The sequence below is a fragment of the Notamacropus eugenii genome, chromosome 5 (genome assembly GCF_028372415.1).
Source record: "Notamacropus eugenii isolate mMacEug1 chromosome 5, mMacEug1.pri_v2, whole genome shotgun sequence".
Lineage (NCBI taxonomy): Eukaryota > Metazoa > Chordata > Mammalia > Diprotodontia > Macropodidae > Notamacropus > Notamacropus eugenii.
The window spans coordinates 199,772,477-199,784,999 of record NC_092876.1 but is presented as its reverse complement, the minus strand read 5'-3'; the positions used below and the strand labels follow the sequence as shown (position 1 = coordinate 199,784,999).

At 41.1% G+C, this 12,523-nt stretch overlaps 1 protein-coding gene across 4 annotated transcripts in view; it reads right to left on the bottom strand.

The window, feature by feature from the left end:
* The window catches only part of LOC140505659 (cilia- and flagella-associated protein 337-like), a 210,664-nt gene that overhangs the window by 187,012 nt on the left and 11,129 nt on the right, over positions 1-12,523 (bottom strand). For all 4 annotated transcript variants that reach the window (XM_072611852.1, XM_072611854.1, XM_072611856.1 and 1 more), the window contains exon 2: positions 8,356-8,593. In XM_072611852.1, coding sequence (XP_072467953.1) covers positions 8,356-8,593 — 238 coding nt within the window. The remainder of the gene's footprint in view (positions 1-8,355; positions 8,594-12,523) is intronic.

Sequence of the window (12,523 nt, the reverse complement as noted above, 5' to 3'; positions counted from 1 at the left end):
CCCGACTTCACCTCTGTCTTACCTGATGAGACTGCCCTTCTCCTTGTCAAAGTAAATCCTGCTCCATGCACCTTTTATCCAATTCCACCCAGTTTTCTGCAGCAAATTTCTTTTCTATTATTTACTCTTTCTCACTAATCTTCATTCTCCTTGTATCCTAGCTATTTCCCTGCTGCCTACAAACACACTCACGTCCCCTCCATCTTTTAAAAAAAACAAACAAAACAAAAAACAAAACCTTATTTGATCCTACTATCCCTGCTGACTGTCTCCCTATATCTCTCCTCTCTTTCATGATCAAATTCCAATGTGAGAAAGCTGTTTACAATAGTGCCTTCAATTTGTCTCCTTTTCCTCTCTTCTACACCCTGTGCAGAGAGGTTTCCAACTTTATCATCCAACTAAAACTGCTCACTCCAAAATTACCAGTGATCTCTTAATGGCAGAATCTAATGACCTTTCTCAATCTTCATCCTCCTTGACCTCTCTATGACCTCTGGCACTGTCCATCACCCTCTCCTGTGTACCCCTCACTGGATTTTTGTGACATCGCCCTATTCTGATACTGGTACAGGTATCCTACCTGTCTGATTCTCCTCAGTATCACCTTCTCAGTCTTCTCTATTGGATCTTCAACAGATCATACCCTCTAACCATTGTTATTCTCCAAGGATCCATCATGAGTCCTTTTCTCTTTTCCCTCTAGCTAGTGATCTCTTCAACTCCCATGGGTCCAGTGATCACTTCTATCATTTATATTTCTCAGTTCTATTTATCCAACCCTAAACTTTCTCCTGACTGTCAATCTCACATTACCAACCATCTATTAGACATCTCAAAGTTGGTGTCTTACTGACATCTTAAACTCAACATGTCCAAAGCTGAATTCCTTATATTTCCCCCAAAGGTCCATCTCTCTTTTGAACTTTTCTACTTCTGTTGAGGGGATTACTATTCTCCTAGCTACCAAAGCTTGGAACCTCAGTGTCATTCTTGATTCTTCACATATCTAGTCTGTTGCCAAGTCCTATTGTTTCTACACTCATATCTTTCATGTATGTCCCTTCTCACTACTTACATAGCTGCCACCCTACTGCAGATCCTCATCAGCTTAAGCCTGGGTTATTGCAATAGCCTTCCAATTGATTTCTCTGCCTCAAGTCTCCTTACTCCAATCCATCCTTTACTCAGCTGTCAAAGTAATCTTCCTAAAGAACAGGTATAACCATGTAGTTCTCATTCAATAAATCTTAATGATATCCTGTTACCTCCAGGATCAAATATAAAATTGTCTGCTGATTTTTAAAGCCCTTCACAATGTGAACTATTCCTATGGTCTCCTTACATATCACTTCCCTTTACATATTCTGTGATCCAGTGATACTGGTCATCTGGCCCCTGACAGGTGGAGCAGTGGATAGGGTTCTGGTCCTGTAGTTAGGAAGATCTGAGTTCAAATGTAGCTACAAACACTTACCAACTGTGTGACCCTGGGCAAATCATTTAACCCTTGTTTTTCTCAGTTTATTCATCTGTAAAATAAGAATAATAATAATAGCACCTACCTTGAAGATTTGTTGCCGTGATCAAATGTAGTAATATTTGCAAAAGTATTCAGTACAGTGCCTGGCACAGGATAAGCACTATATAAATGCTCATTTCCTTCCCTTTCCCTATTTTGTACTGTGCATATGATAATCTATCATTCAGTTTTATGCATTTTCATTAGCATCCCCCATGCCTGGAACAATTTCTTTCCTTTCCTTCCCGGAATCTTCAGATTCCTTCAAGAGTCAACTCAAATCTCACCTTCTGCAAGATGCAGAAAGAGGGGAAAGCCCACTTATGCCAATGCCAGTGCCTGCCCTCAGAGATTACCATCCTTTACCCAGCATGGATCTTATAAATACAGAGTTTTTAGGTGTTGTCTCCTCCAATAGAATGTGAGATCCTTGGACGGAAGGTAGTTGGGTTTACTCTTTGCTTGTTTTGTTCTGTTTATTTTGACTTTTTATCCTCAGCATACAGCCTGGCACATAGTAACTAGTGATTAATAAATATTTGTTGACTGCTGATGAACTGACCAAGAGACCAAGCCTCAGCTAATGGGGTTAAACTAGATATCTTCTACGATCTGTGAGAACTCCTGGAAAGGGAAATGATTAAACTAATACCACCAGCCTTTAAAATAATGGCAAGCTTACTTGGTCAGTGCATGAAATATTTTAGGTCAATAAAGATGTCCTTAGTGAATCATCTATAGCTTGTGTTTTCCTTTTCTATATGATTTCATTCGTGCTCATTCTCGAGCCTCCACCACTGCAGAGTGAATTCCTCCTACGACTTAGAAGAGAATTTTATGTGTTGATAGAGCAAAAATAAACAACCTTTTCCATTTCACCATCTAATGGCCAACCATTGCTCAAGTATTTCTCATTATAGATTTGGGTTTTATAGCTTGCATTTTTTAGCAGATGATCCTTCCTTGTGTTTTTAAAGAACAGCATGCTCATTTTCCCATTTTCTAGTCCCAAATTAATCTAAATTGCCTTTCTTTATGATGACTTCTGCAACTGTGCTATACTCGATGGTCCCACTATGGCTTAAGAGTTGATATGTCTTTATGTCTTAGCAGACAGTTACTAGACAGGAGAATTACAGAGGTCTGGAGCAGGAAGGAGCCTCATCAAGGACTATCTACTCCAACTTCTTCATTTTACAGCCAAGGAAACGACAACATAGAAAGAGTCAGAACTACTTCTTCAACGCATATTTTTTTATTTGTGTTATGTATCTGTACTACTTTGTACTATTCTATACGCTAGTACAGTTTGACTATAATTCAGAATTTAAAGACAGGAATAAATAGTACTTTAAGCCTAGAAAGGATTGTAATGGTCCTTCAATGGCAGGCAAAGGGTTATGAACTTTCTTCAGGAATCATTTGTAGTTGTTCAGTCATTTCAATCATGCCCTACTCTTCCTGACCCTATTTGGGGTTTTCTTGGCAAAGGCACTAAAATAGTTTACCATTTCCTTCTCCAGCTCAGTTTACAGATGAGGAAACTGAGGTAAACAAGGTAAAGTGACTTGCTAGTAAGTATCTGAAAATAGATTTGAACTCAGGAAAATGAGTCTTCCTGATTCCAGGCCTGGCATTCTATCCACTGCACTGCCTTTAGGAGTCATTAGGAAACACTAAAGATTTTTAAGTAAAAAAACAAAGTAATCAGATCTATATATAAGAGCTAGAACTCAAATCACCTGGTTGCCTGTCCAGTTCTTCTACCTTACCAAATTGCCTTCCAGTATTTTCTTACCCCCAGAGGTCCTTGTCCCTGTAACAAGCTTATTAATGCTTGTCCAGGACCAAGTTCATTTAACTAGTTGCAGAGCAGTGGTGGGGAAGACTTTTCTTCATAATATTAAGCTTTATCACAGGTTAGGAACTTCAGGTGGAACACCATTGTCCCACATCTTCACTTCAGAGTCTACTTGGCGTCCAGGTTGTCACCCAGTTGAATGTGCACACACTAATTTTTCTGTGCCCTTTTCAGGGTACAGGGTCAGGATCATTTTTATGTTCTTACACCCCAGGTAAACTACTTAGCATTCTTCTTCAAAACAATTCCATGAGTAGGGTCTTATTTTCAAAATACCAAACAACCCCACCCCCCATTTCTACCCAGCTCAGTATCTATCAGCTAGGGCCAGGCTTATGTTATCATAGGTAGGAGGCAGTTGCCCACATATTATGTTTTCTGAGATCCCAGGAAATCCTTCATATCCCTCAAATTTCTCTGTCACCAGATAGGTCTTAAAGGCCCACAATATAGCTTATTTTCTTTAGAGGGGCAGTGTGACAGAATAAAATACTGGATGTAGATAGAGTCAAGAAGACCTAAGTTGGAATCCCACCTTAGATACTCACTGTTTACTTAGCTTCCATGACCCATATTCTTCATCTATAAAAGAAGGAAAATAATAGGACCTACTTCATGAGGCTGTTGTCAAGTTAAAAATCAGCCAACACGTGTAGCAGGTTATATACATAATGCATTTTGTAAAAGTTTGAAGCTTTACATAAATGTGAGCTAGTCTTACTACTTCAGGTGTAATGCTCAGAGGAAACATGATGAGGGATATTTTAAAAATGTTTTGTTGTTATTTAGTCATTTCTTTCATGTGCAACTCTTTGTGACTCCATTTGGGGTTTTCTTGGCAATGATACTGGAGTAGTTGGCCATTTCCTTCTCCAGCTCATATTACAGATGAGGAACTGAAGCCAACAAGGTTAAATGACTTGCCCAGGGTCACACAAGTAGTAAGTGCCTGAGGTCAGATTTGAACTCTGTAAGATGAGTCTTTCTCACTTCAGACCACAATTTTCAGACATTTTTTTCAAATCCTAAGATGGCTTAAATTCAACATGTTCCAAATTAAACTCATCTTTCCCTTCAATCTCTCCTCTCTTCATTGTTTCCCTATTATTTTCAAGGGAAATCCCATCCTTCCAGGCACCCATCTCCCCAATCTAGGCACCATCCTTGATCCTCACTTCCTTTCACTGCCCTATATCCAATCTGTTGCCCAGAGCTCTGTAACATCTCTCATACATGGTTCCCTTCTCTCTTCTGACCCTGAACTATTGCAGTAGCCTGCTGGTTGGTCTTCCTACCACAAGGCTCTCCCCACTCCAGTACACCCTGTGCTCAGTTTTGAAATTGATCCATAGTCTAACCATGTTATTCTGCATCACCACCACCCTCAGTCCCCATTCCCAACCCTCCCTCACTCAAAACAAAGCCAAAGTTCAAGTCATGTCATCATTTCTCTGATGGCATGGTTTTCTTCAAAAACGAAGGATGAACACAACAGTCTGTGAGTAGATGCAGCTACTTGAATAGCTAGCTAGGTAACTCAGCTCCTTCTCTCCTGTCTGTCTCCCCCTCCCCTTCCTTCTCCTCTCCAAAAGAAGGTAAATTTGGATGGTCAGAAGATGCCCAGTTAACTTGGGTTTTACTGGCTAGATTCTTCTCCTCTCCTCCCCTCCCCTTCCCTCCCCTTCCCTCTCCTCCCCTCCCCTCCTCTCCTCACTGCCTCTCTTTTCCTTTCCCAAAACCTTAAACCTACTGCACTCTGAAGCTCACACATTGGACAACTCTGGACCCTCCTGACTTCAGAGTGATTATCAGTACTGTTTCCCTCCTAGCCTGATGTCTTCATTTTTCTTTCCCTCATTAAAGGGGCCACCCCCTGGCTACTTCTTAAATAGGCCTATTCAATGAACGGGTATTACCTCATCCTAAGTGAGTATTTAAATAGACCTTGGCCTAAAGGGGCCAAGGTCTCCCAATGCATCCTGGGTCATCTGCAGTCATCCTGATGAATATCTGGTCACTGAATTCAGATGGCTCAGGAGGAGAAAGTAAAGCTGGTGATCTGCACAGCCCTCCCTCACTCAAAACAAAGTCAAGTGCAAGTCATGTCATTATTTCTCCAATGACGTGGTCTTCTTTGGCAATGAAAGACAAACACCACCACCACAACAACAATAACCTTGCCCCTTCCTACCTCTCCAGTCTTTTTTATACTTTTCTCTCCCACATGTACTCTCTGCTCCAATGATACTGGCTTTCTCAATGTTCCTAACATGAGACATTCCATCTCCTGACTATGTATTTTTACTAGCTGTCTGCTGTGCCTGGAATGCTCTCATCCCCATCCATCTCTTGTCTTCCTTTAAGTCTCGGCTAATGCCCCACTTTCTGTAGGAAGACTTTCTTAGCTCCCCTTTAATGCTGAACATAATACTCAGAGGGAGCACTCCCTCTGACATCATTTCCAGTTTATACTGTATATATTCTGGTTTTACGTAGTTGTTTGCACGTTGTCTAGCCCAATATCTTGTAAGCTCCTCTATGGAAATGACTGCTTTTTACCTTTCTTTGTAACCCAGTGCTTAGCACAGTATGTGGTATATATAGGCATAAATAAGTATTTGTTGACATGTTGACTAATTCAGGACACACAACTAGCTTGTTCAGGCTCTACCCACCCCTTCTTTCCTTGGCACTAACCAATGCTTACAGCTCCATTGTTCTAGCTTCATCCTATTGCTTCCTTTCTGGTGCTCAGTACCCTTCTCTGTCAAATAAAGTTAACAATCTGCCCTACTAATTAATAATGCCTATTACACCTGCCTCTGGATATTCTCAACAAATCAGAACTAGAAAGCTCTGCCTCACCCTAGTAAATAAAAGATGACAAAGAAGTTCACCCAAAGAGAGCTTTAATCCTAGTTAAAATGCAAATATCCCTTTCCGCACTCCCAAAGAGGTTGATTTAAGCTTTTCTTTACTCAATTAGCCTAAAAAGGCCAAGGTCTCCCACTGCATCCCAGGCACCTCCAGTCTTCCTGATTTATATCTTACCACTGGAACCAGATGGCTTTGGAGAAGAAAGTGAAACTAGTGACTTTGCACAGCCCTCCTTCACTTAAATCCAATTCAATTGCAAGTCATGTCATCATCTTCCTCATCAAGGTCCTCCTCAAGAACAAAGGACAAACCACTTCCATTAGTGAGTATGCATTTCTCTGATATTTTTTGGAGATGGCTGAGAGGACAGGAGAAAGCTTAAGGATCTGTTGAGCAAGAAGGAGGGGAGAGGGGCTTGTTGAGATGCTAGGTTAATTAGATCTCTTTCTTCCTTGTTCCAGGGCTAGTCTTGCTGCTAACTACTTTGTCCCTATGAGATGGAAGAACTGAATCCTGGGATTAATCAGATAGTAAACAATCTTCTGAAAGTCTTAGGGAAAGCATTCTAGGTCACTGTCTGTTCACCTTTCTTAGATAATTTAAAAATAATCGCCACATGTCTGTCTTCCTACAGGTAATTTAATGCGTGCAGCATATGAGCCTTCTTTTGTTGAGGTGGCAGACACTCCCTTTTTCTTCAGGCCAGTCTTCAATTTAGCAAACCCTGACACACACAATTGCTACCAAGAGTTTCACATCCTGTCACCAGCCTCACAGTAAGATGAAAGCAGCCTCTAACCTTTGCAGAGCCCTGGCTGTAAATTATTCTGCACATAAGCAATATGTCTTTTGTAACAAATCCCTAAGCTGGTTAACTTGATTAATAAACAATCAGAACAGCTTCCGACTGAAATAAATTAAAACTTCATCCTTATTCACGACCATCACCTATCACCATACAGGCTTCCCCTGGCTCCTACAGTCGTTGACAAGGGCTCGTCCATCCTCTGTCATCCAGTGCTGGCGAATTTCAGGGAGGCATTTATTTGGGAGATAAAAGAAAAGCCAAGTCAGACTCTAAACAATGGCAGAGGAGACCATCTATGTGGCATATCATGAGCTACGTCTAAAAGGCCCCTCTGCCTCTGGAATCTTTATTTCTACTTACCTTGCTGAGATGCTTGAAATTTCCACCTAGTATGTAGTATGTATCCCAAAGACCCCAGTTACAATGCATATAAAGTGAGATAAGATCACTAAGGATGTTAGCATGCAGAGAGCTGACCTTTGTCACGAAGAGTCAGAACAAATTGGGTTCAATTCTGGCCTTTGCCACATACTGACTGTGTGATCCTGGGCAAGTCACTTAAATTCTCAGTGATCCAGGCAGTTTCCTAAGATTACAAATTGCAGAGAGGAAGCAGAACTGCATTAGTAGAGGTATAGGAAACAAAATGGAAACCGGGATTCAAATCTTTGCTCTGACACTTACTAGTTGCATGACCCTATTGAAAGTCATCCAATGTCTCCAAGCTTCAATTTCCTCATCTATGAAGTAATGATAATGATATATTCACTATTACCTATCTTGAAGGGCTGTTGTAAGCACATTGCTTTTGCAAACCTTAAGGCTGTAAGTCAATGTGAACTGTTATTAAGTTCATTATTATTAATTATTATGGAGTTAAACCAACTTTTTTCTGGCTTTTCAATTTTTTTATTTTTACTAAATTAAGTCACTGACAAAGATAGATCCACTAACATGTTCCCATTGATCTCTTTGATCAGAATGGCTAGCTATCACCTTGGAGAGCCAAGGTCAGAGCCCTGAAGGAAGTGGACATAATAAAGCAATAAGCAAGCATAGACAAGGCAAGGAAATTTTGAGAGTGGGAAAGAAGGAGGGGAGGATCTCCAGCGTGAGACCTCTTCTGGTTGCCCTGGCTGCTAATACCTTCTCCTCCCATGTCACTGTACAAAAGTATCCTGTACCTGACACATAGTGGGAGCTTAAAAAATGCTAGTTGACTGACTGACTGTAATTGATTACTCTGAAATACTGGATTGGTAATTGAGTTGGTCCGGTTGCACTTACCTTTCCTCTCCTCAGGCTCCTGGTCAGATCCACGTGATGTGGTGGAGTTTTCCCCTGGGCTATATCTTCCATGTCTACCGAATGGCTTCTCATTCTTTGCCCTTTCAGGTACTCCTTCAGCAGCCAATCTGGAGGGGCTGGTCTCTGAGTTTTTGCTTTCTGTGACTTCAGCCCAGCCGGACAGGATTGAGCCCGAGGAACCACTGGCTCAGTGAAAACTGCAACTGCATTCAGGATGCTGCCCACCCCTACCCCCAACCCCACCAAGACATGATCACATCTGGGAGCCAAGGAATGTCATCCCTGTCTCTCTCACTCTAATCCAAAACTGAGTATCATGTGAGGCCTTTCCTGATTCCTCCAGATGTTGGTGTTATCCACAAGCCTCTAAATTATTTTGTATTTATTGGTATATATTTATCTGTGTACGTGTTCACGCTCCCCATCCCACTCACCCCCCATTCAAAATGAAAGGTTTCTGAAGGCAGGGACTTTAATTCTGTTTTTCTATCTTCACTGCTAGCACAGTTCCTGACCTGTAGGAGGAGCTCAGAAAATGCTCATTGAATTGAAGCAATACCATTCTGCTGGACAGCTGTTATATCTCTTCTTGCCTCCCCCCCATCCAAGGTCATTTGGGGGGGATAGCCAGAAAGTGACTCCACTGCCCCAAATGAAGACATCTGACTTCAAGCTGAACACAGAAGGCTGTGTGTGTTTGTCCTTCATTGCTAAAGAAGATCATGCCATCAGAGACATGACATGATTTGCACTTTACATTGTTTTGAGTGAGGGAGGGCTGTGCAGGTCACCAGCCTCACTTCCCCCCCAGAGTCATATGAATCCAGTGACCAAATATTCATCAAGATGACGGGAGATGACCCAGGATGAGGCAGTTGGAGTTAAGTGACTTGCCCAAGGTCACACAGCTAATGAGTGTCAAATGGCTGAGGTGAGATTTGAACTCAGGTCCTCCTGATTCCTGCACTAGTGTTCTATCCACTGCACTACCTAGCTACTCCCACACATAAGGCTAAATGCTGGGGAAATCATTCTATTTTCTGTACTAGCTTCACAGTAACCCTCTCTTCAGGGGAGAACTCAGACCATGGGAGCACTAGCACCCTAAATTTTTCATCTCCTACTGGGCACAATATGTCCCTTGAGGAAAGACTGCTAGGGGCCAGGTAAGGCATCTTTCTCTACTCCAAAGCAACTACTTCCATCTGTACCAGCACAAGGCATCTTCTACCTCCTGCTGCCAGCTGAATCTCCCAGCTGGCACACAGAGATCTTGTAGTACAATAAAGAACAACCCTCCCTTTGACTTCATACCTCCCATCTCTTGCTGTACCTGTCCTTTGAGGGTAGAGAGAATGGTGTTCTCCATTCAGTGATGAACATTCTCATTCCTGATCATACCTTTTATATCCCAGTGACTCCGGACTACTGCAGATCATTATCTAAACCCCCCTCCTCAGCCCCTACCATCTAATTCCTCATTCCCATCCCCTCACCCCTCTCACATGCCAAAGTTTCACCCTAACTCCACTCAGTCCTTTCACCTTGCCCTCTGGAATGCCTGTTCCATATATAACAAACTTCCCTTCATCTTAAATCTTTTGATTTCCCATTACTTACATCTACCAGATTTTACTGACGCTTGGCTTCCACATGATGACATAGATTCCCTGGTCACCCTTTCAAGTACTGGCTGTACTTTCACTCACTCTCCTTGGCTCACCAATTGAAGTGGGGAGTTGGAAGACTCCTGACTTCCCTGCCATTTTCAGGTTCTTCCCCTTCCTCCATCACTCAGTAATCTCTCTTCTTTTGAGGTTTATACTATTCATATCTACCACTCAATCAAAATCCCAATAACTGTGATCTACACATCCACAGGTCACTCACCTTTCTTCCTCAATGAGTTTGATATTTGTTTACACTTTTTCTCTCCTCCCCAGCCCTTGCCCTCACACTAGGGCATACATATTGCATATTGATTCTCCTTCACTCAGTCCCTCAACCTACTTACCTCTCATAAGCTACTCTTCCACCCCCCTTTAGCCACACACAAAGATGGTCATACCCTTGATCTTGACATCACCCAAATGTACCACTTCCATGTTCAAGAATTCACAATCCCCTAATCTGCATTATCTATTAGCTTTTCACCTCTCCCTCTGCTTTTCCTTATCAAATTATAATCTTTTTTGGCTTCCCAATTTTTTTGGCAAATTAAAATTTTAAACTTAAATCTAAAATGAGAAAAAAAGCACATTGTCATGTACGCAGAGGATCGTAAAAGAGGATTCAATATAAAATACTAAATTTCCATTTCAAGAAAACCTATATAATAAATACTATACATTGCTTTCAAAACTTCCCAGCTTTTCTTTGCTTCCTTGTTGGTTTTCTTTTGTTCTCTGCTGTGCATTTTTTACTTAATTTTTTCCCTCCCTATCCCTGCCAAAGAAAATATGGAGATACATAGATAGATAGATCTATATCTATATATATGTATATATGTATACATATGTACATATACATATATACCTATACATAAATATACATAGATATCTATAAACATACACATTTATGCACATATATACTCATATTCATATATACAAGATTGTACTATGCCTATTTCCTCTTGTCATCTTGTTGGGATTGGAAGCTCAATTCCATGTGGACAGTCTCGGGTGGGTAAAGGTTGGAGCTTCTAAATCTTAGAGCTCTCACGAGACCCCCCCAGGAAACGGCAGGGGATCGAGGTGAACCGAGCTATCTCGAGTAATTCCGCCTCTTCCCGTGAGAAACGTGATGGGAGAGAGATCTCCCCGCCCTCAAGATTGTCCCGGATCTGGGCACACCTAGTTACCTAACAGCACGGTATTCAGATGCAAACTATGCGGCTGAAGGTTAAGTAGGATTGAGGAAGCCTGAAAGCTCTCTTAGCACATGAGGAGCCAAGAGGACAGTAGGCTCCGCTTTTCTTCTTTCCTCTCTCCCCTCCCCCTCTCTCCCCGCTTGTACTTCTACTTCCAATCCTTAAGATCTTAGCCTCCTTAGGAAATCTCCCCCTCTTCCTCCTAAGGAAGACCCCCCTGCACTTGTAACCGAGACCCTGAAATAAAGCTCAACCCTTGTTCGACTCTGGAACGTCCTTTCTCTCATATGAGCATCCGGTTTTGGCCAACCGAAGACCTCGGAGGTGAGGTAAGAAGACTCGGGTAGCCCACACAGGCCTCTAGGCCTGACATCATCTGTTTCTCTGAAGGTGGATAGCAGGTTCCTTCATAAGTTGAAGTCTTTGCATGTTTTTCTAAATCAATCAGCTCATCATTTCCTATATCACATTAATATTTCAACCTAATCACGTCCTATCTGAAAGTTTGTCTATGTAAGCTTTTCCCCAAATTATGGGCATTTTTCTATTCTTGGCTTATACAAGAAAATTTTAATTTAAAATAATTGAAATTATGCTTTTTACACTTCAAGAAGATACTGCTGAACCTACTCCCTTTACATCTTGTTCCCCTAGTTTCTTTGAAGTTCCTGACCTTTTGTTCTTCCAAATGAACTGTTATTATTTTTTCTAATTCAGTAAGACAATTTTTTAGTAATTTAACATTATAATTAGTAATTTAACATTTAGTAATTTAACATTATATAGTTAAGCAAAGTTTTACTATTTTAATAATCATATTGGTTTCTTCTACCTATGAATAATAAATATTACTTCGATTATTTAGATCTGAGTTTATTTGTATAAAAAGTGTTATGTTTATGTTCATATAGTTCCTTGGCAGGTATGCACTCAGGTATTTTATGCTGTCTAGGTATTTTAAATGGTTTAAAACAATATTGAATAATATTTCTGATACAGAGTGTAGTTTCTCTATTTTTCACTTTTAATTAAATCAAACCCTACTCTTCATCCATAACCTGACAGATTTCTTTACCTCTTAGTTCTCTCTCAGGCCATCATTCCTGCACTAGCCATACTCTCCTCCTTTTTGCATCTTGATTCCCTTGGTGAACTGGTTCAATGCCATACTGTCCTTTTCTCTTTCATCTCTAGTGCACTTTTGTGTCTGATTACACCCAAACAAGCCCCAGCTTTGGATTGTTCCCACCATTTGTTGCCTTTTCTACTACACAAGTA